Raw genomic sequence first — 22,531 nt, 5'->3', positions numbered from 1 at the left:
TGCGTTACGCAAAACTAGAAAATGGTTCCAATCTTTTCACAGTTTTGATGAGGTTTTGGGTGATGTTTTATTTTCTTGTTTTATAATTTGGAAATTTTTGTTTTATGATGCTTGAATTTTAAAAAATATTTTTTTTATTTAGAAAGAAAACTAATTTTACTACGCTTTTAAAATATAAAACTTTAATTATATAATGAAAATAATTAATTCAGTTACTTATTTGGATGGAAGAAACAAGTAAACGTTTTAAAAAGTACTGTTCATTGTTTGATGTTGGTAAGTCATTCCACGGAAAACCTTTGAGGGCGTTAAAAGTGAGTGTCGAATCTAATTTGGCAAAATTTTCGGTCATTGCTTTAAAATTATGTCTTATAAAATAAATAAAAATAGTAGTAGAATTTGTAAGAATAAAATAAATGATTGGTAAACAAGGGTAAATAAACAAACATAGGACATAATTCATACGTGGATAAAAGAAAACCGCTGAAATGAGTTGACTTGATAATTTAGATGATGTCTTGAAGAATTGTTAAAAGCATTATTCAACAGAGACTACAGCAGAATAAAATATACTCCGAAACTACAACGACACCGACAAAATGTGTACATTACAAAAATCACATGTCCACGGCACATAAAATAGATAAAACCTCCTTAAATACATCATAAAAAGAAACGTTACACCAATCAATGATACTAATAAAAATAAACTCAGGATATACTACAACAATTGTAAGACGTCACAATTGGTCCTAAAGAAAAACTGCACTCCTAAAAGACGATTCCACGTTGAAGCGTAATTATGTAATAGCCTATGTGAATTTGAATGCTCTATTGACGACTGCGCGCGTCAACAACATTCGTATATTGGTGTTATGACCACTTCACTATCAAGACGTCTCCCAATGCATACACAAAGAGAAGCCATCAAATCTTACAATCAGCACATGCAACACCAATGATCCGCCAAATTCTTGACAACAACACAAAAATAATTTATCAAAACAACAACCCAATACACTTAAAAATTGCAAAAGCTGTTCTTATACATATCAATAAACCCCAAATAAACATCCAACAAAGAATGATTACATCATTACCAACTTGTGCCTTAATATTAAATCCAACAACAATGAAAAACAAGAAAGTGACAACAACAAAAAATATGAAGAATATGACACCAACTAAGTAAATAACTTTTCAATTCAATTCAATTAGCTTTTTATTCAGTAAACCAACACATGACAATAACATAAGCCAATCACTAGGAGACCTGAAGCTTTCGCTTGTGGGGCCACCAAGTCCGAATAAATGAAAAGTAATGTTCAGTAAGAATCAAAACGATAAAAATAATAACTAAGAAAAATAAAAATATCTAAACAACAAAGAATAATGCCTAGGAAAAATAGAATGTAACACAAAAATGATAAAGCCAAATAAAACAAAATTTAATTTAATGATAATGAAACAAAGATCAAAGATAATGACAAAAATAATGTAAAAGAAAAATGATGTTACCAATTAAAACAAAATTGAAAATTAATGATAATGAAGCAAAGTATGATCAAAAATACTGACAAGAGTGGGCACACATAAGTAGTAACTTACATATGCATGTCCACAAGTAAATATATACATACATGCGAATGTACACAAAGTATAAAGGTGACTGATATGATCAAATTTACGCAAGCCAAACAAAATTCTTAAAAAATAATATTGACATAAATTAAGAACATGAATAAACCCCAAATCGAAACACAATATGCTTTGTCTAATCTAAAAAAAACAATATAAACCAAAATTGTACTAAAAATAATGTGCGAAAAATGTGTATATATATATATATTTATATCTATATATAGTCAAAGTCAATATTTCCCTATATATACAGCAAGAACCACTGATGATGATTCATTCGGAATCGAAATATGGCCTTATTTGCAGTATGAATTCTAAAAAAAAGTTTATTTTGAATTTTAATAAACAAAACGTTCACCAAAAAACTTTAGTGAGAAAAATCGAAAAAACGAACTACAAACATATTAACGCTAAACATTCGGTAGAATTTATAGAATATTGTATATATATATATATATATATATATATATATATATATATTTCTTTATATTCTATCGCCATAGTATTATTTATTCATTTTAATTTCTTTATTTTTCTAATAATAGATTGTAATTTATTATTTAGAAAATTAATTATTTAAAAATTAACAATGCACAAACAAAATAATGCTCTAAAAACACTTAATGGATAATCATAATATAATGTTAAATAGAAACATTTTAGATAATAATACTAAAATTTTATACCGTAATAATAATTACTTTGAACTAAAAATAGCCGAATCATTACGAATCATTATTTATAGACAACTTTAAAACAATAATCAATATTCAACAAAAACAAAACAAAAACAAGTAAATATTATCCCTACTAAAAGAATTTTACTTAATTTTAACTATAATAATTATATTATTGATAATAATCTTACTAATACTACTACTGCTATTACTATTGCTAACTAAAATTATTAATTCTATGTCGTCTACAACCTGTTCTCTAAATCTACTTCCTTCTAATTTACTTAAAGAATTTTCTTCAATATTTTATCCAATCATTGTCAAATTAGTTAATTTATTTCTTTCCACCTCTAAATTTCCTACTTCTTATAAGAATTCTATTGTTATTCCTATTCTTAAAAACTCATCTCTAGATCCTACCTCTTTATCTAATTATAGACCTGTAACTAATATTACTTTCATCTCTAAAATAATAGAAAAAGTTGTTTTTAATCAACTGTCATCCTATTTAGACTTTAACTCTTTGCTACCTGTAAAATAATAGAAATAAAAGAAAATAATAGAAAATCTCTAAAATAGTAGAAAAAGTTGTTTTTAATCAACTGTCATCCTATTTAGACTTTAACTCTTTGCTACCTGTAACTCAATCTAGTTTCAGACCTGTTTACAGTACTGAAACTTCTTTACTTAAAATACACAATGATATCCTTCTCTCTAGTGACAACAGTAATCTTACTCTTCTTCTTGCTCTTGACTTTTCCTCAGCTTTTGATACTGTTGACCATACTATTCTCATGAGACTGCTCTTGGTTTACTTCTTATCTCTGTAATCGTTTTTCTTTTGTTGTTCTCAATAATTCTACTTCTAACTCCTCTACTCTTACTTTCGGGGTACCTCAGGGATCTATCCTTAGCCCTCTTCTATTTATACTCTATACTTCTGAACTACCTCGTATTATTAATAACTTTTCTTTCTCTAGTCAACTATATGCTGATGATTCTTACACTTATACTTCTTTTCCTCCATCTAATCTCAATAGTGTTCTTTATAATTTATCTCTGTTTTTCTTCAATTATCGCTTGGTCTGACTCTATGTGTCTTAAACTTAATCCTTCTAAGTTTGAAATAATTTTGTTTTAATAAATCTAAACACTCTATTACTATTCCTTCTATTATCTTACCTGACTCTAAAACTCTTGATTTCTCTCATAAGTTTCGTAGTCTAGGTTTTATTTTTGATTCTACTATGTCTCTCTCTTCTCAGATTAATAGTGTTGCTAGAAGCTCTTACTTTCATCTACATAGAATAAAAAAACTTTTGCCTTTTCTTGATGATCATACTCTTCTCCTTCTTGTTACTTTGTTAGTCTTATCTAGGATTGATTATTGTAACTCGCTCTACTATGGTCTTCCTGACTCTATACTCTATCCTTTAAGTAAAGCTTTTAACTCTGCTGCTCGTCTAGTTGCTCGTGCCCCTTTCTTTTCTCATATATCTCCATATCTTGTTCTCTTGCACTGGCTACCTATAAAATATAGAATAATTTTTAAAATTTGCACGTTCATGTATAAGTCTCAATCTAAATTATTTCCTAAGTTTTTATCAGATATATTAATTGAACCTAAACGCCCCGATTTACGATCGTCTTCTTCTTCTCGCTTTTTCTTAACTCGTGTTAAACACTCTTTTGCCAAATCTGCTTTTGCTTTTTCTGGTCCTTTTCTCTGGAACTCTCTACCTACTTTTCTGACTACTTCTCCATCACTTGCGAAGTTCAGAGCGGATCTCAAGACCCATCTGTTTTCAAAATTCATTGAGGAGCGCTGTTGAACATCGCGGAAATAGCGCTTTATAAGCTAATTGATTGATTGATTGCTAATGCCACTCTTACCGCTAATACTAGTACTTCTACTAATGCTACTACTAATAATAATTATAATGATAGTGGAAACAATTGTAGTGATTGTTATGGTGATATTGATGATGATGATAATATTATTATTAATAATAATAACACTTCATAATTGGACAATATTCTTACTTATATGTATATTTTTATTTGATATTTTATTTGATTTTATTTGTCTGAAACCGAAACAGGAGACCCGAAGTTTAGCTTATTGGGCCACCTTAAACCGAAACAAAATTAATCACGGTAATAACATTCAAAAAACGGAAATTGAAACAACTGCAATAAAACTAAAACTGAAATAAATAACGCCAGACTGCACAGTGCACATACACAAATATACAAATAATAATAAATTACCAGCAAGATGAAATTAATAAGCTGAATAAATTAAAGAGATTCAACAATACGCACAATATCAAGAAAAAAATACACACACTTACACATACACACAAATTTTTCAAACAAGGGGAAAACGATTAGCTATAATGAGCTGATTAATCTGATGATCAAAACAGACCCAAAGAAGAACAGTTCTTTGTATCAACTGGTAGCATATTTTACTCATAGAACAAGACAAAGTAAAATTAATGAAAAAATTAGTCCTAGGCTTGGAAAAATAAAAATCAGAAATAAAACTTAAGAAATTTCGCTTAGTGTTCTTAAACAATGCGAGTTGGTCATAAAAAGAATGACAAAAATTTAATTTAAAAATATAAAAGTAATAAATGTTTTTAATATGAAGTTGTTTTATATTACAAATGTTATCTATAGTTTACGGAAAAAAATTGTTATTGAACGAGTTAGGATTGTTAAAAGTGGAAAAACCTAAATTATCGCCACGTGGTAATACAAAGTTAGACAATATAAATGATATTGTAGAATTTTTTAAGTTTATTTTAGACAATATGTATTGACAAAATGGCAACACTTGTTGTTTTCATTGTTAAAAAAGAGTTTTTGCATATTCAGTGGATAATTTGGACAAAATTATTGATGTCAAACTCAAGCTGGTTCATGCATAAATAAGCAACTTGGAAGAAGAAGGTAAAATTAATAACAACAAAACTGAACACATACGTACAACCTTGAAATGTTTTGTTCCAGCTGGCGTGAAGTACACCCCAGTTGAATGTAGCGACATTCCAGCTACTCAAAAATTGAAGAATCTCAAAGTACGGCTGAAAAAGTGAACAAAAATTGGAACGCATTCACAAATAAAGACAACATTGGTAATAATAATTTGTCAAATAATAAAAATCTGTGATCGGACACTTTAAGAAGCCCAGGTGAGAAAAATATGAATCGATTTATATTGGTAGCCAAAAAACAGAGGAAACGAGCACAATATTACCGCGACAGTCAGTCATATATTGACTCTAATAATAAAACTAATAATTTGGTTAAAACAAAACCAACCAACAAAACAATTGGCAAAAAAGTTGTCGAAAATTGCAAACTTCAGGCCAAAAAATGCTTATTAAAAAGTCATTCATATTTATGAGCAATGTTAAAAAATGCCACAAAGAAGACGTTGTTGAATATCTGAAAACCAACGGAATTAAAGTAATATCATGTTTCGCTGTTTTTAAACGTTCACTGGATAATGATGGCGCATGTAACAAAGTAGATGGGCATTCTACAAAGTTTAGAATTTGCATTGAAAAAAGGGACGTTGATAAATAAAAGACTCCGAGATAATGCTTTAACCATATCATCATACGGGATTGGAAGTTAGGAAAAAAGAATATGTCACGAATGGCTAACTTAATTAATTTAAATAAATGTTCACTGTGCTCGATTAACAAATGTGACTATTTCAGCACAAGTTCATTGAACAGTTGTTTTAGTGAAGAAAATCAAAGGATTAAGTTTTCATTATTACATCTAAACACCAGAAGCTTATTTAATAAAATGTGTGACCTAGAAATGTACCTGAACCTCTTTCCATTTTCTGTCATGGTTGTTGTGGTGTCAGAGACGTGGCTGAATGATCAGACGGCTCCATTAATACGACTAATTAACTATAATGTTGAATACCTCAACAGTAGTGAAAGGAAGTCAGTTTGCATTTCGCCCTAGAGGCTCATCTACATCCGCCATCATCTCTCTTACTACCACAATAACATCTTTCCTTAAAAATAATAATTATGTATGTTCATCTTATTGCCCTCGATTTCTCTAAAGCTTTTGACACTCTCAATCACTTCTCACTTTCAAATAAGTTAGCCTCTATTCCACTACCTGACAACATTTACAATATCATAATAAATTTTCTATCTAATAGGAATCATTCTACTCTTTTTAGCTCTACTCTTTCATCTACTCTACCTATTAACTCTAGCGTAGTTTAAGGTTCTGTCCTTGGACCATCTACCTTTATCATCAACGCTTCTACTTTCAAAACTTTTCATAGCTCCAATCAAATCATTAAATACGCTGACGACACCTACCTTATCATCCAATCATCTAACTCAAACACCATCCAATCAGAACTCGACTCATTAACCACATGGTCAAAACGATGCAATCTTTCACTTGATCTCAATAAATCATTCAAACTCATCATTCACAATAGCCGTAAAAAAATAACATTACCTCCTGAACACCCACGAATCACTCGCACAAATCAGCTAAAAATATTAGGCATCACATTCACCTCCACACTCAATATAGCACTTCATATCAATTACATTATCACAAAAGGCTTTCAAACATTTCACGCACTCAAAACACTCCGTTCACATGGTCTCAGAGGCATCAAATTATTCGACATCACCGAATCACTCATCATCTCACGCATCAAATATGCAGCTTCCTCCTGGTCTGGTTTTGCCACGCAACAACAAATTCAGCAACTACAGTCTCTCATCAAAAAACTAATTCGCTTCAACTACCTACCTGCATCATATCCTACCGTCACTCAGATATTCAACACACTCAATTCAAGGCTGTTCAAGAAAGTAGAAAATAACAACAACCACGTCATACATCCTCTACTACCACCAATCAAAACTACAACACACAACTTCCGTCAGCGCAAACATAACTATCAAGTCGTCGCCCAATCTACATACCAGGAAAAGACCTTCATCACAAGGCACCTCAAACATATTAGCACTTAATAAAACTTTATCATTACAGAACTAGTTTTTATTTATCGATCACCTCACTAACTCACCAACTAACTCACCCTCAAATATATTAATTCCCATTAAAACTTTATCACTCACGAATCTAGCTTTTATTCATCGATCACCACACAGACCTAGCTTTTATTTATCGATCACCTCACCTACTCACTAAGTCATCATCTAGTCTATTAATAATTCATCAAACATATTAATACTCAATAAAACTTTTTCACTCACAGGTCTAGCCTTTATTTATCGATCACCTCACTAACTCACTAAGTCATCATCTAGTCTATCAATTTGTCGTTACTTCATTTTATATTCCTTTGTCAATTACTTTTTTTTTATTTTTCTTCTAATTATTATTTAATTTTTCTAACATATTTTATTTTTCATGTTTTATCATTTTTCTTTCTCACTTTTTGTATTTATTTTATCACTTATTTGTTTAATTTTGTTCTATTACCTTGCATGTTGTTACAGTTTCTGCGTCTGTCAGATCCGATTTTTAAAGAATAATAAAAAAAAAGATTGGGTGGAAGAGTGGGGATATTTGTCAACAAAAATATTGTGTATGAAACTTGGAAAGGAGAGAACGTTCAAACAGAAAATTTAGAAGCCTTAACTGCTGAATTATTGTTTAAAGGAAGACAAACTGTTAGAATCATTGCAGTGTACGGACCTCCAGGCACGGATTTTAATTGTTTTGTATCAAGTTTTGAATTATTGTCAGAGAATAGTAAGTGTCCTACATACGTTACAGGAGACTTCAATATTGATCTAATTGCTCATTCTAATAATAAACTAATATTTCAAAATTTATTCTCATGTTATAGTTTTTTCCATCTAATTAATTTGCTTACAAGAGTATTCATTACTTCTAAATCATCGACTGATAACATTCCCACTAATGTCTATGAAATTCATCAAATCGGTTTGGTAACATCAGATATATCAGACCATTTCCCAATATTTTGCCTGTCACAAAATTAGGTTTTTAATGTTAAACAGTCATCGACATTCAGGAAAACTTTTCAAAAGTTGTTATATGTAATATCAAAAAAGCCTACGCGAAGTAAATTGGGACTGTGTCCTCAACTGGGATGATGTGAATCAGTGTTGTGACAATTTTTATCTTGTAATTGATAAAATTTTTGTTGATCATGCGTCGGTAAAGTTATCCAGATATCGTTCCACAAACAAGCCGTTAGTTCGATGAAGATGCACTAAAATTATTGAAACGCAAAAACTGGTTATATAAAAATTACATAAAAAAACCATACAGAGCATACAAATGTCGCTTACAAATGTTGTCGAAATTTTTTCACTAAAACGAAACTTTCTCTAAAAAGGAAGTTTTATGAAAACCGTTTTTCCTCCCTCAGTAACGATACGAAGGCTAAATGGAATCTGATCAAAGAAATTTTTAACGTCAAAAAACAATCAACAGGTATTAAATAATTGAAATATAATAATACTCATATAACGAATCGCAAAGAAATTTTTAACTTTTTAAACAATTACTTTATCGAAAGTGTTAATGTGATACAAAATAAATTTGACGGAAGCATGTTCACCAATCATACAATATTAACAAGATCAACTGTTGTTTCATACATTTTGATGACATTAAATTACAGGAAATTTATTCAATAACAATTTCAAACCAAAAAATCAACATCACATGACAACTTCAGTATGTACATAGTTAAGATATTTATTGATGAACTCGTCCTTCCAATAACGCATATTTGTAACACCTTTTTAAATTCTGGGGTTTTTCCTGAGAAATTCAAAATTTTAAAAATATTTCCAATATTCAAAAAAGACAAACCTGAGTTGGCTGGAAACTACAGACCAGTTTCCTTGCTTTCACCATTTTCAAAAATATTAGAAAAAGTTGTCAGTCATAGAATGATCCAGTTTATCATTAGATGCAATATCCTCAGCGATAAACAGTACGGATTCAGGAAAAATCATTCAACTAAACATGCTATACTCGAGTTTAACCAAAGAATATTAAATAGTATTGAAAAAAAGGAATGTCTTTAGGCATATTCATCGGCTTGTCCAAAGCTTTTGATACTATAAATCATGATCTACTTATGAAAAATTGTATCATTACGGTTTTCGAGATAAAGTTCATAACTGGTTGACATGTTATTTCTCAAATAGATAACTAAATAATTTCAATTCAAACACTTTACCAACGTCATGTTGGGTCCTCCAAGGTTCGATCCTCGGACCTCTTCTGTTTGTGTTATTTATCAATGATCTACCTGAAGTTTCATCAATCTTCAACTGCATTCTTTTTACAGATGACACTAATATTTTTTTACTCTTCAAGTGATTTAAACCGTGACAACATCTTGATAAATCGAGAATTAAAAAAGGTTCGACAATTGGTTCAAAACAAATAGGTTAACAGTTAACATTGGAAAATGTGCCTACGCTATCTTAAGTCCGAAAATTGTGACGAAAAATGTAAATCTTAACTTGTGTTTGAACAATAATATTATAAATCAAGTTGATTTAATTACATTTTTAGGTATTCACTTACAGAGTAATTTAATTTAATTGGACTAGGATATGAAGATTAGATTTAGAAGTACAACCCAAAACAAAGATACAATAGGTTAAATAAAGTAAAAATTAACGAGTTATAAAAGGTTGATAAAATAAATTTAGGAAATTTAAACCTTAACCTATAGATATAGCCCAAATTTTTAGATAACTTATCAGAAATGAATATGGTATGAGCTAACCAACACAAGTTGATAGAAATGACAATACCCAAAAACTTAACAGAATTAACCCTTTTAATAAAAGAATTGTTTAAATATATAATCGGTGATACAATATCAGTCATAATTTTGGGTCCAAACAAGATAAAACATGTTTTGTCTAAATTAATACGTAAGTTGTTTAAAACAACCCAGTCATAAATAAATTTCAATTCATAGTTAATAACAGTGACAAGCTCACTAAAATCAAAATGAGAATAAAGTAAGGTTGTATTACCCGCAAACAGTACAAACTTTAAGAAATTAGAAGAATTGGCATAGTCATTAATATATACATAAAAAAGCAAGGGACCGAAGATAGAAACTTGAGAAGCACCCAATTTAATATGAGACAGTAAAGAGTTAGAATCATTGATACAGACAAACTGAGAGCGATCATTTAGATATGAAGAAAGCCAATCATAACTCAATCCCACAACACCATACGAATACAACTTAAATATTATATATTATTATTATTGTTATTATGGGCGTGCCCCATAACGGGACGTTGTCGTGTTCACAAGATGCCTCCATTTCAAACGATCATGAGCAAGTTTCCAGGCTGAGTAAGAACCGTAGTTGATGAGGGACAGGTCCTTCTCTACTGAGCGGATCCATGACTGTCTTGGACGGCCGCGCGGTCGAGTCCAGTCCGGTGGCGGTTGGTCTATGACAGCTTTTAAAGCCCGGTAATGATCCTCCATAGAGCTGGCATGAGCTATGTGACCAAAGAAGTTTAGACAACGCCTGAACATGAGTGAGGAAACGGAAGACTGCTGTCTTCTTCTCCTCACCTCAACGTTGGTGACGCAATCGCGGTAGGTCAGACGAAAGATCCTGCGCAAGCACCATTGATCTGTAGCGACTAGCCTCTTTAAATGAGCGCAAGTAATTGATCACGTTTCGCATCTATAAAGCAGCACGGAGATGATGTATGCGTTACACATTCGAACTTTAGTCGTCACCGAAATGTCCGTGTGCCATATACCACGATCCAGAGACCTTATACACGTACGGACAAAGATGATTTGACGCGAAATTTTAGCGTCACTACTGCCTGACGAGTGTATTTGGAAACCGAAATATAGAAACAAATCCACAATCTTTACGTCATTACCCAGCACAAAGACAGACGCGGGTTGCGGATCGCCCAGAGAGATTGCCTAAATTTTCGTTTTGTCTCAGTTGATTTCTAAACCAAAAAATTTTGCTTCCTCAGACATAGTAGCCAACGACATCATGAGAACATCTCGCATCTCAGCCAACAGAACGACATAATCTGCATAGTCCAAGTCCGTGAACCTCCGTGCCGATTGTGGCGCCGAGCATACCTTTGTGTACGGAACGCTCCATGATCCAATTCATCAAGGCCAAGAACTCATCCAGCGCAAGTATACACCCCGTCTGACGTCGCTATCAATCTCGAATCACCGAAAGCATTGCCCCTCCGATCTAAAACAGCTCAAGGTTTGGGTGTATAAAAGTGTAAGCAGTTTTACCAGGTGATCGGGGATGCCCAGACCACAGAACAGCTACATAGCATCCATGTTGTCTGAATTAAAAACCGCTTTTAAGTCAACGTAAGCAATCCAAAGAGGTATATGCATTATGGGCCTGCAGGAAGTTCGATGGCATGGCGCTGGTAAACTGCGTGTGGCTGATTTCAATATACTGTGGTCAAGCCCAGCTGAGGGTCATCCCAGGCTTGCTGGTGTTGCCTTGGCTCTGATCAATCAGACAAACCGTGCGTTGCTCGTTTCAGACATTATGACTGATATTGTATCACCGATTATATATTTAAACAATTCTTTTATTAAAAGGGTTAATTCTGTTAAGTTTTTGGGTATTGTCATTTCTATCAACTTGTGTTGGTTAGCTCATACCATATTCATTTCTGATAAGTTATCTAAAAATTTGGGCTATATCTATAGGTTAAGGTTTAAATTTCCTAAATTTATTTTATCAACCTTTTATAACTCGTTAATTTTTACTTTATTTAACCTATTGTATCTTTGTTTTGGGTTGTACTTCTAAATCTAATCTTCATATCCTAGTCCAATTAAATTAAATTACTCTGTAAGTGAATACCTAAAAATGTAATTAAATCAACTTGATTTATAATATTATTGTTCAAACACAAGTTAAGATTTACATTTTTCGTCACAATTTTCGGACTTAAGATAGCGTAGGCACATTTTCCAATGTTAACTGTTAACCTATTTGTTTTGAACCAATTGTCGAACCTTTTTTAATTCTCGATTTATCAAGATGTTGTCACGGTTTAAATCACTTGAAGAGTAAAAAAATATTAGTGTCATCTGTAAAAAGAATGCAGTTGAAGATTGATGAAACTTCAGGTAGATCATTGATAAATAACACAAACAGAAGAGGTCCGAGGATCGAACCTTGGAGGACCCAACATGACGTTGGTAAAGTGTTTGAATTGAAATTATTTAGTTATCTATTTGAGAAATAACATGTCAACCAGTTATGAACTTTATCTCGAAAACCGTAATGATACAATTTTTCATAAGTAGATCATGATTTATAGTATCAAAAGCTTTGGACAAGCCGATGAATATGCCTAAAGACATTCCTTTTTTCAATACTATTTAATATTCTTTGGTTAAACTCGAGTATAGCATGTTTAGTTGAATGATTTTTCCTGAATCCGTACTGTTTATCGCTGAGGATATTGCATCTAATGATAAACTGGATCATTCTATGACTGACAACTTTTTCTAATATTTTTGAAAATGGTGAAAGCAAGGAAACTGGTCTGTAGTTTCCAGCCAACTCAGGTTTGTCTTTTTTGAATATTGGAAATATTTTTAAAATTTTGAATTTCTCAGGAAAAACCCCAGAATTTAAAAAGGTGTTACAAATATGCGTTATTGGAAGGACGAGTTCATCAATAAATATCTTAACTATGTACATACTGAAGTTGTCATGTGATGTTGATTTTTTGGTTTGAAATTGTTATTGAATAAATTTCCTGTAATTTAATGTCATCAAAATGTATGAAACAACAGTTGATCTTGTTAATATTGTATGATTGGTGAACATGCTTCCGTCAAATTTATTTTGTATCACATTAACACTTTCGATAAAGTAATTGTTTAAAAAGTTAAAAATTTCTTTGCGATTCGTTATATGAGTATTATTATATTTCAATTATTTAATACCTGTTGATTGTTTTTTGACGTTAAAAATTTCTTTGATCAGATTCCATTTAGCCTTCGTATCGTTACTGAGGGAGGAAAAACGGTTTTCATAAAACTTCCTTTTTAGAGAAAGTTTCGTTTTAGTGAAAAAATTTCGACAACATTTGTAAGCGACATTTGTATGCTCTGTATGGTTTTTTTATGTAATTTTTATATAACCAGTTTTTGCGTTTCAATAATTTTAGTGCATCTTCATCGAACTAACGGCTTGTTTGTGGAACGATATCTGGATAACTTTACCGACGCATGATCAACAAAAATTTTATCAATTACAAGATAAAAATTGTCACAACACTGATTCACATCATCCCAGTTGAGGACACAGTCCCAATTTACTTCGCGTAGGCTTTTTTGATATTACATATAACAACTTTTGAAAAGTTTTCCTGAATGTCGATGACTGTTTAACATTAAAAACCTAATTTTGTGACAGGCAAAATATTGGGAAATGGTCTGATATATCTGATGTTACCAAACCGATTTGATGAATTTCATAGACATTAGTGGGAATGTTATCAGTCGATGATTTAGAAGTAATGAATACTCTTGTAAGCAAATTAATTAGATGGAAAAAACTATAACATGAGAATAAATTTTGAAATATTAGTTTATTATTAGAATGAGCAATTAGATCAATATTGAAGTCTCCTGTAACGTATGTAGGACACTTACTATTCTCTGACAATAATTCAAAACTTGATACAAAACAATTAAAATCCGTGCCTGGAGGTCCGTACACTGCAATGATTCTAACAGTTTGTCTTCCTTTAAACAATAATTCAGCAGTTAAGGCTTCTAAATTTTCTGTTTGAACGTTCTCTCCTTTCCAAGTTTCATACACAATATTTTTGTTGACAAATATCCCCACTCTTCCACCCAATCTTTTTTTTTATTATTCTTTAAAAATCGGATCTGACAGACGCAGAAACTGTAACAACATGCAAGGTAATAGAACAAAATTAAACAAATAAGTGATAAAATAAATACAAAAAGTGAGAAAGAAAAATGATAAAACATGAAAAATAAAATATGTTAGAAAAATTAAATAATAATTAGAAGAAAAATAAAAAAAAAGTAATTGACAAAGGAATATAAAATGAAGTAACGACAAATTGATAGACTAGATGATGACTTAGTGAGTTAGTGAGGTGATCGATAAATAAAGGCTAGACCTGTGAGTGAAAAAGTTTTATTGAGTATTAATTTGTTTGATGACTTAATGGTGAGTTAGTGAGGTGATCGATAAAAGTGAGGAGATCAATAAGTAAAAACTAGCTCTGTAAGGATAATGTTTCCTTAATTGCTAATATGTTTGAGGTGCCTTGTGATGAAGGTCTTTTCCTGGTATGTAGATTGGGCGACGACTTGATAGTTATGTTTGCGCTGACGGAAGTTGTGTGTTGTAGTTTTGATTGGTGGTAGTAGAGGATGTATGACGTGGTTGTTGTTATTTTCTACTTTCTTGAACAGCCTTGAATTGAGTGTGTTGAATATCTGAGTGACGGTAGGATATGATGCAGGTAGGTAGTTGAAGCGAATTAATTTTTTATGAGCGATTGTAGCTGCTGAATTTGTTGTTGCGTGGCGAAACCAGACCATCAGGAAGCTGCATATTTGATGCGTGAGATGATGAGTGATTCGGTGATGTCGATTTTCTGTTAGGGTTTACTTCCTTAGCCTTTTCCTAGAAAGGGTATAGCCACAAGGCAGTGGAAGTTTAAAATCAAACTTTACCTTCTTGATTAGTTGGTAACGAGCCCAATCAACCCGAAGCGACTAGTTTTGAGGCGCTAGTTATCCGCCTTTGCCCCTTCTCCTGTTAATTTAAACAATTTCGCCATGAGAAGGCTAGAAGTTGGATTTTGACTGTCAGAAACTGAGACGTACGCAATGGGGGTGTTTTAATTTAATGAGAGCTTAACCTCATCCCCACCTCCGGCTATGACAGTCTTTGAAACCAATTGTATATCATTGTCAAAAGAATCAAAAGGTTTACACATATCAATAAATATATCTAAAGAATATTTTTTGGATTCAAGAGCAAGTGAAGCAAAATTAATGACATTGACAACAGGAAATTCAGTTGATAGTTTGTTGTGAAAACCATATTAGCTAAAACTAATATATTATGACAATGAAAAAAACCATTAAGGCGATTAAGAATAATTTTTTCAATCAATTTATATAAGCTAGAAATAATAGAAATAGGACAATAATTATTCATAGAATGACGGACACCTGATTTGAACAATGGTACAACTTTAGAAATGTTCAAACATTTAGGAAGTGACCATTTTTTAAAGATAAATTAATCAAATAATGCAAAAGCGTTAATATACTATGAAAAAATCTCTTACGTAAATATATATATATGAAAAATGCAGTCTAAAATAATTATAAATTTTAGTATTAATTAGAATAAATTGAATAATATCGATAAAATAATTGTTCGAAAAATTGAAAAACTTAGTCACAAACTCAACAATACGGAAAATGCAGTGATATTACTTAATAACTATATATATATATATATATATATATATACAATATTCTATAAATTCTACCGAATGTTTGGCGTTAATATGTTTGTAGTTCGTTTTTTCAATTTTTCTCACTAAAGTTTTTTGGTGAACGTTTAGTTTATTAAAATTCAAAATAAACTTTTTTTCCGAATTCATGCTGCAAATAAGGCCATATTTCGATTCCGAATGAATCATCATCAGTGCTTTTTGATGTTTATATAGGGAAATATTGACTTTGTCAAAATGAACTTAGATGGAAACTGACTTTCAAAATGAACTTAGATGGAAATTATGTGTCAGGTTTCTTTATTGCTGGTCATCTTCTTTGGTCTCCTTTTCTTCATCGATAGCATCATATTCTTCTTTGTCACTATTTACAATGCTAGTTTTTATTACTTCTTTGTTTTCATTGTTGGTTAAGCATTGTTGTAATTATTTGCAGCATGAATTCGGAAAATAAGTTTTTTTTGAATTTTAATAAACTAAACGTTCACCAAAAAACTTGAGTGAGAAAAATTGAAAAACGAACTACAAACATATTAACGCCAAACATTCGGTAGAATTTATAGAATATTGTAAAAATTATGGTCTATTACCAACATATATATATATATATATATATATATATATATATATATATATATATATATATATATATATATATTGTGTCGATTATGTGATTTTAATTAATAAATTACAACATTTATTTGGTTTTTCGGGTATTGTCATTTCATGGTTGAAATCTTACTTGTGTGATCGTACTCAACAATTTTTGTTTGGTGTTGAAATATCTGATGTTAAAAGATTGTCGTTTGGTTTTCCTCAGGGATCTGTGTTGGGTCCGTTGCTGTTCTTGTTGTATGTGTCTGATCTTTTTGAAGTTTTTAATAGGCATGGTTTTAAATGTCAGGCTTTTGCTGATGATGTCGAAATATTACCTAGTTGTTCTCATTCTGGTTTTGCTGAGGTGTTGGAAAATCTTGTTCTTTGCTTGTCAGATGTTAGTAAATGGATGTCATCTAATCGCTTGAAATTAAATAATAGTAAAACACAAATTTTGCCCATTAGCACATGGCAGCTGTTGTCTAGAATTGATATTAAGGGCTTATTTTTTGAAGGGATACGTATTGATTTTTGTACGAGTGCTAGTAATCTGGGTATGACATTTGACACAGATATGTCTATGGAGCTACATATTAAACATCTTGCTAGAAACTGTTCAAATCAACTAAGGTTGTTGAAATCAGTAAAACTTTCACTTGATGTTCATACACTAAGTTGTCTGGTCCATGCTTTTATACATTCTAAAGTGGATTATTGCAATGACCTATTCTCTGGACTGTCACAAAGAGTTATTCAGATGTTGCAGTTCATTCAGAATAGAGCTGCTAAACTTGTTTCTGGACGTTCTAGGTCTGATCATGTCAGCCCCATTTTGAGAGACTTACACTGGCTGCCTGTTAAAAAAGTATTACTTTTAAAATTGCAATGCTTATGTTCAAATGCTTGAATGGTATTGCGCCTGGCTATCTAATTGATAGGTGCACTGAACGTCTTGTTCTAAGGCAGTGTTGTCCAACCTTTTTGTTCAAAGGGCCAGATTGACAATTTAGCTAGAAGTCGCGGGCTGGATTAAAAATTCGATAGCCAATTTTGCATTATTAATAATAAATAAAAGTGTAACACATAATAATGGATATATATTTTTTATTACAAAATAAAAGTATATATGTAAATACATTAATGTCTAATTTTAGTGAGAAATTTGACATTGTTTGCGTTTATATAAGTACTCTATATCTGCTCCAACATTTGAAGTCGCTATACGCAATGAGGCTGTCAAACGTCCATCTTTAAGTAAAGATCTTGACTTCGTCTTTGCATTTTTCATTCTTGAAAACAGTTGTTCACAGCAATAAGTACTACCAAACAAAGCGATAAACTTCTTGGCATCTTCTGTCAAATTAGGATAACTTTCTGACGATATGTAACACTTGTAGAAAGTTAGCAAATCATGTTCCATAAAAGATCTCTTTAAATCACTGTCATTCTGAAGATCAATTAGCTCCATTTGGTATTTGTCAGCAGCATCAGTGGGGTCAACATTAAATGGGTTACTTAGCAATTTCATAAAGTCTTTGTGCTTTTTAAAATCCTGGAACCTTTGCTGGAAATCATCGATCAGTTTGACAAGTAGTTCATTGTACTTTTCATGCTGCACTGTGTCCACAGGTCTTGTGAAAAGAATTGCACAATGTGTTAATTTTTTCTGAACCATCTGTTTCAGAACTATCTTTTACTTTTCAATAAAAGTAACAATGTGTTCATACAATCTGTGCACAAGCTGGTACTTTTCTTGAAGTCTAACATTCAATTCAGCCATACATTTTGTCATATCAATCAAAAATGCCAAATCACTCACCCAAAGTTGTCATCTAAAAAAGCTACCTCCTTTTTTTTGTTAACCATGAATGTCTTTATTTCATGACGTAAACTCCAGAATCTGGATAGCGTGGTTGACTTGCTTAGCCATCGAACTTGGCAAAAGTATACAACATCATAATCTGAGCCCATTTTTTCAAGAAATGATTTGAACTCCCTGTGGTTAAGACCTCTAAATCTGATAAAGTTAACAGCTGACACAATCTTTTCTATTACATGCTTCATGTCAAGGGTCTTGGCACACAAGTTTTCTTGGTGAATAATACAGTGGTATGTAATGATATCCTGAGGCACTGATTGTGCTAACAAGGTTACAAATCCACTCATCTTTCCTATCATACTTGGCGCCCCATCTGATTTTACACCAGCAAGTTTGTTTTTAAAAAGCTGGAATTTTTTTATTGCCAGAATAACTTGTTCAAAAATATCCTTTCCAGTTGTTGTGCTCATCATTGGGCACATGTCCAACAGTTCCTCAACTATATCAAACGTTTTCGTAACTCCTCTAACAAATATTGCTGAATATTCATCAACTGCCAAACTGTAATAATCACAATCGTTAAGTCGCCTGACTAAGGTATCTTCAATATTTTTCGCCATATCGTCAACTCATCTACCAATAGTTTGATGAGAAAGACTCACGTTTTCCACCAAAGACTTTTTTGTTGGGCAAACAACATCTGTAAATATCTCTAAGCAGTTTTTCACTAGTTCTCCATCAGAAAATGGTTTTCCTCTCTTGGCTATAGCTTCTGCAATTACCTGCTGACCTGGAAGCACTTACGTCATTACACTGTGAACCACCACCCGCTGAAGTCTTCCTGATCAGTGATGACGAACGGGTGGCGTCATTGATTTTCTTGCTTTCAGTAGAACGTATAACTGGGGAGATCTAGTTTGAATTTACTTGACCACCACTGTTTCGGATTTTTAGTTGATATCGTATTTCCAGTGTTTTCATATTTTTTTAATAATTATGTTTATAACATTTCTCCTGAAAGGTCTCCACATCACCGAAGTATCGGTAAAATGTGTCTGAAGGGCTTTAAATATCGTTGATCTTGGAAAGATCGCAATTGCATACTGACGGATTTCTCAATTGAATATTTTTGATAATGATCCTGACTTTGAAGAGCGTTTAGCTGTTAGTGTTCCACTCATCTTATTCACATTCACATTTTTTCAGTTAAAGTGCTTAGATAAATCTTTTTGCTATACTGTCGGATTGACTTGTGTAGAAGGTTATAAAACATCGTTAAAAATAAACAACCGGTGATCAAATAAATAAGGGTGATTTACACGGCATTCCAAGCTACATTCTGGTGAAACGTGGACAAAATTAAATAGAGTGATTAATTGGTTGACTGATTATTAATTAAAAATTAGGCCTCTACATGAAAAATTTAATTCTGTAATAGATGTTTTCGGGTTGAAACAACGTTCAAAATTACTCGTACAATTTTGTTAAAAATTTTGTGTCTTGTACATTTTTTTTTAAAAGTCGCTTTTATTCAGATTATTGGAAGGTCTAATAAATGCAAACAAAAACCGTCAATATGGATTGATTCAGGAACACATGCACGCGAGTGGATCACAGTATCAACGTCTACTTTCTTAATCGATAAGGTCCGTTAATAAGTTACAGGTTTATTCATATTTAAATATTTTAATTAAAATTAACTTTGGATTATAACAATTTTTTGTGTTTCTAATAAGCATCGTAAACACGTATAAATTTTAATAATATCTTAAAATAACGTTAAGGTTAAACAACATTAGAGTAAACTTGCCATCCTGCGTTTTTTATATATGTTTCAGTTGTCGTAAATAATGACGAACACAGAGATTTAAAATCATAGAGAATAAAGCAAGTAGTTTGTAGGTGGGAATTCCATGAAAGATTTTCTGTGATGGTGATTCCAAGAAATTTGGTTGACAGGGTGCGGCTTATAGGAACACCATTAATTGATAGGTTTAGGTTAGGAGCTTGGTTGGTGAGTATTTTTGTGCCAAAAATAATGTATGCACATTACGAATAATTTATGATTAGTTTGTTATTGGATACCCAATTAGAGTATTTTTGGAGTTCAAGATTGATAAGTTCAGAGCAATCTGGTAGGTTGTTGGAAGTGAAAAGAAGGTTGGTGTCGTCTGCGAACAATACGCATTTGGTTGAGGGCGAAACATTGCAGAGGTCATTTATGTAGATAGAAAACAGAAGGGGTCCTAGTATGGATCCTTGTGGTACCCCGTGATGAATAGGAGCGTGCTTTGAATTGATGTCCATGGAAACATATTGTGTCCGTGATCAAAGATAGCTTCTCATCCAGTTGTGAGCTGTGTCTCTTACTCCGTAATGATGTAGTTTGGATAGGAGTATTTTGTGATCGATGACATCGAAGGCTTTGGATAAGTCCAGGAAAATGCCAATAGAAAGATTTTTGTTATTCATTTCATTTAGTATATGCTGAGTGAAGTCAAGAATAGCAAGCTCAGTTGAGTGGTTGGGTCTGAATTTGTATTGGTTGTTGCAGATAGTATTGTTGGAGCAGAAGAAATTAGAGAGTCTTTTAAAGAAAAGTTTTTCAAGAATTTTTGACAGCGGGGAAAGAATGGAGATGGGTCTGTAGTTGTTAATGTCATCTTTGTTTCCTTTCTTGAATACTGGTATGATTTTGGATATTTTAAATGAGTCAGGAAAGATTCCAGTGCTTAGTGATACGTTGAAGATATGATTAAGTGGTGATATGATAGAGAAAATTATGCTTTTGATAAGGAACATGTTGAGTCCATCGTTTGCATAGCTCTTTTTGTTTTTCAAGATATTAACAGTAGTTAATATTTCTTGTTCAGTAACAGGATATAGACAAATGGAATGGGGTGTGGATGGGCTCATAAAATCTGTAGGACTACCATAGCTGGGAGGATGGTTTGAGAGTAGTTGGCTAGCGATGTTTGCAAAGTGGGTGTTGAGAAGGTCACAAATTTCTTGTTTATTTTCAATTGCTTGGTTGTTGATAGTTTGGTGATTGATGAGTTAGGAGGTTGCTTGTTTAGAATTTCTTTGATAGTGTTCCATTTTTGTCCAACATTGTTATGTGCGTTTTCAAGTTTGTTAGAGAAGTAGTCTCGTTCAGTTTTTCGTTTAATAGATGTGAACATGTTTCTGAAGCTTTTGTAGGTGGCAATGTTGCGGGTGGTTGGATATTTAAGGCTTATGATGTATAGTTTGTTTTTCTTTTTTGCAAGGCTTAGAATGTTGTCATTGATCCAGCATTTTTTCTTTTTGTTTTTGACAGGGCGGAGAGGGGCAAAAGTGTCTAGAGAGTGAGTTAAGATAGTATTCAAAACAGATCAGCAGTCGTTGACATTTTTTAGAGAAGTCAAAGAATTCCAGTTGTGGTTCGATAAGAAATTGTTGATGTTGTTTATAGATTTTTCAGTTAGGTTTCTGAAGTGCTTAATAGGGGCATGGTTTGAGATTTTTGATTTGGAAGCGATGGCGAATATAGGGAAATGGTCAGATATGTCAGATAGTATTATTCCAGATAAGTGAGGAGTTAGGTTGTTAGTAAAGATATTGTCGATGAGTAAGCAAGAAGAAGTTGAGATGCGAGTAGAGGAGGTTATAAGAGGTAAGAAGTTGTATGATGATAGTAGGTTAGAGAAGTCAGCAACGACGTTGTCACTGTTGAGTTTATTGAGGTCAAGGTTAAAGTCGCCAATTAAATAACTTTATGTGTGGCTTGAATGTGGGTAAAATAAGTTCGAGCTTTTGGATTAAGATATTAGGGTCAGTGTTGGAGGGTCTATATACTGCTAAAATATTTACATGTGTGTTGTTTAATTTTAAATTGACACCAAGAAGGTCAATAATGGTATCATTCAGAAGCAAATTGTTTATCATAGAAAATTCAATGCCTGATCTGATGAAGATTCCGACTCCACCACCTATTCTGTCAGACCTATTTTTAAAAACAAAATTGTAATCATTCATACGAACAAGTTTAGCGGTTTCGTCATTCAGCCATGTCTCTGATATAATAATAATTGGAAAAAAATAAGATAAAAATTTATTTAAAATTAAAATGTCAGAAATTTTATTTAAAAGACTTCTGCTGTTTATGTGAAGTAGAGGTAGAGGATGATCATGATTGTTGATGTACTTGGCTTCTAGAATGTTGAGTAGATCTC

At 32.1% G+C, this 22,531-nt stretch overlaps 1 protein-coding gene across 1 annotated transcript in view; it reads left to right on the top strand.

Annotated features, from left to right (window-relative positions):
* Positions 1-209: 209 nt before the first annotated feature.
* HELRODRAFT_90476 (hypothetical protein) overlaps positions 210-22,531 on the top strand; it is a gene marked incomplete at both ends in the record, with an annotated part of 80,111 nt that continues 57,789 nt past the window's right edge. Inside the window, 2 exons of the mRNA XM_009032573.1 lie at positions 210-320; positions 19,853-19,963. Coding sequence (XP_009030821.1) covers positions 210-320; positions 19,853-19,963 — 222 coding nt within the window. The remainder of the gene's footprint in view (positions 321-19,852; positions 19,964-22,531) is intronic.

The sequence above is a fragment of the Helobdella robusta genome (assembly GCF_000326865.2).
Source record: "Helobdella robusta unplaced genomic scaffold HELROscaffold_84, whole genome shotgun sequence".
Lineage (NCBI taxonomy): Eukaryota > Metazoa > Annelida > Clitellata > Rhynchobdellida > Glossiphoniidae > Helobdella > Helobdella robusta.
Note: the sequence above shows the minus strand (reverse complement) of the source record. Positions and strands in the feature narration are given on the sequence as shown.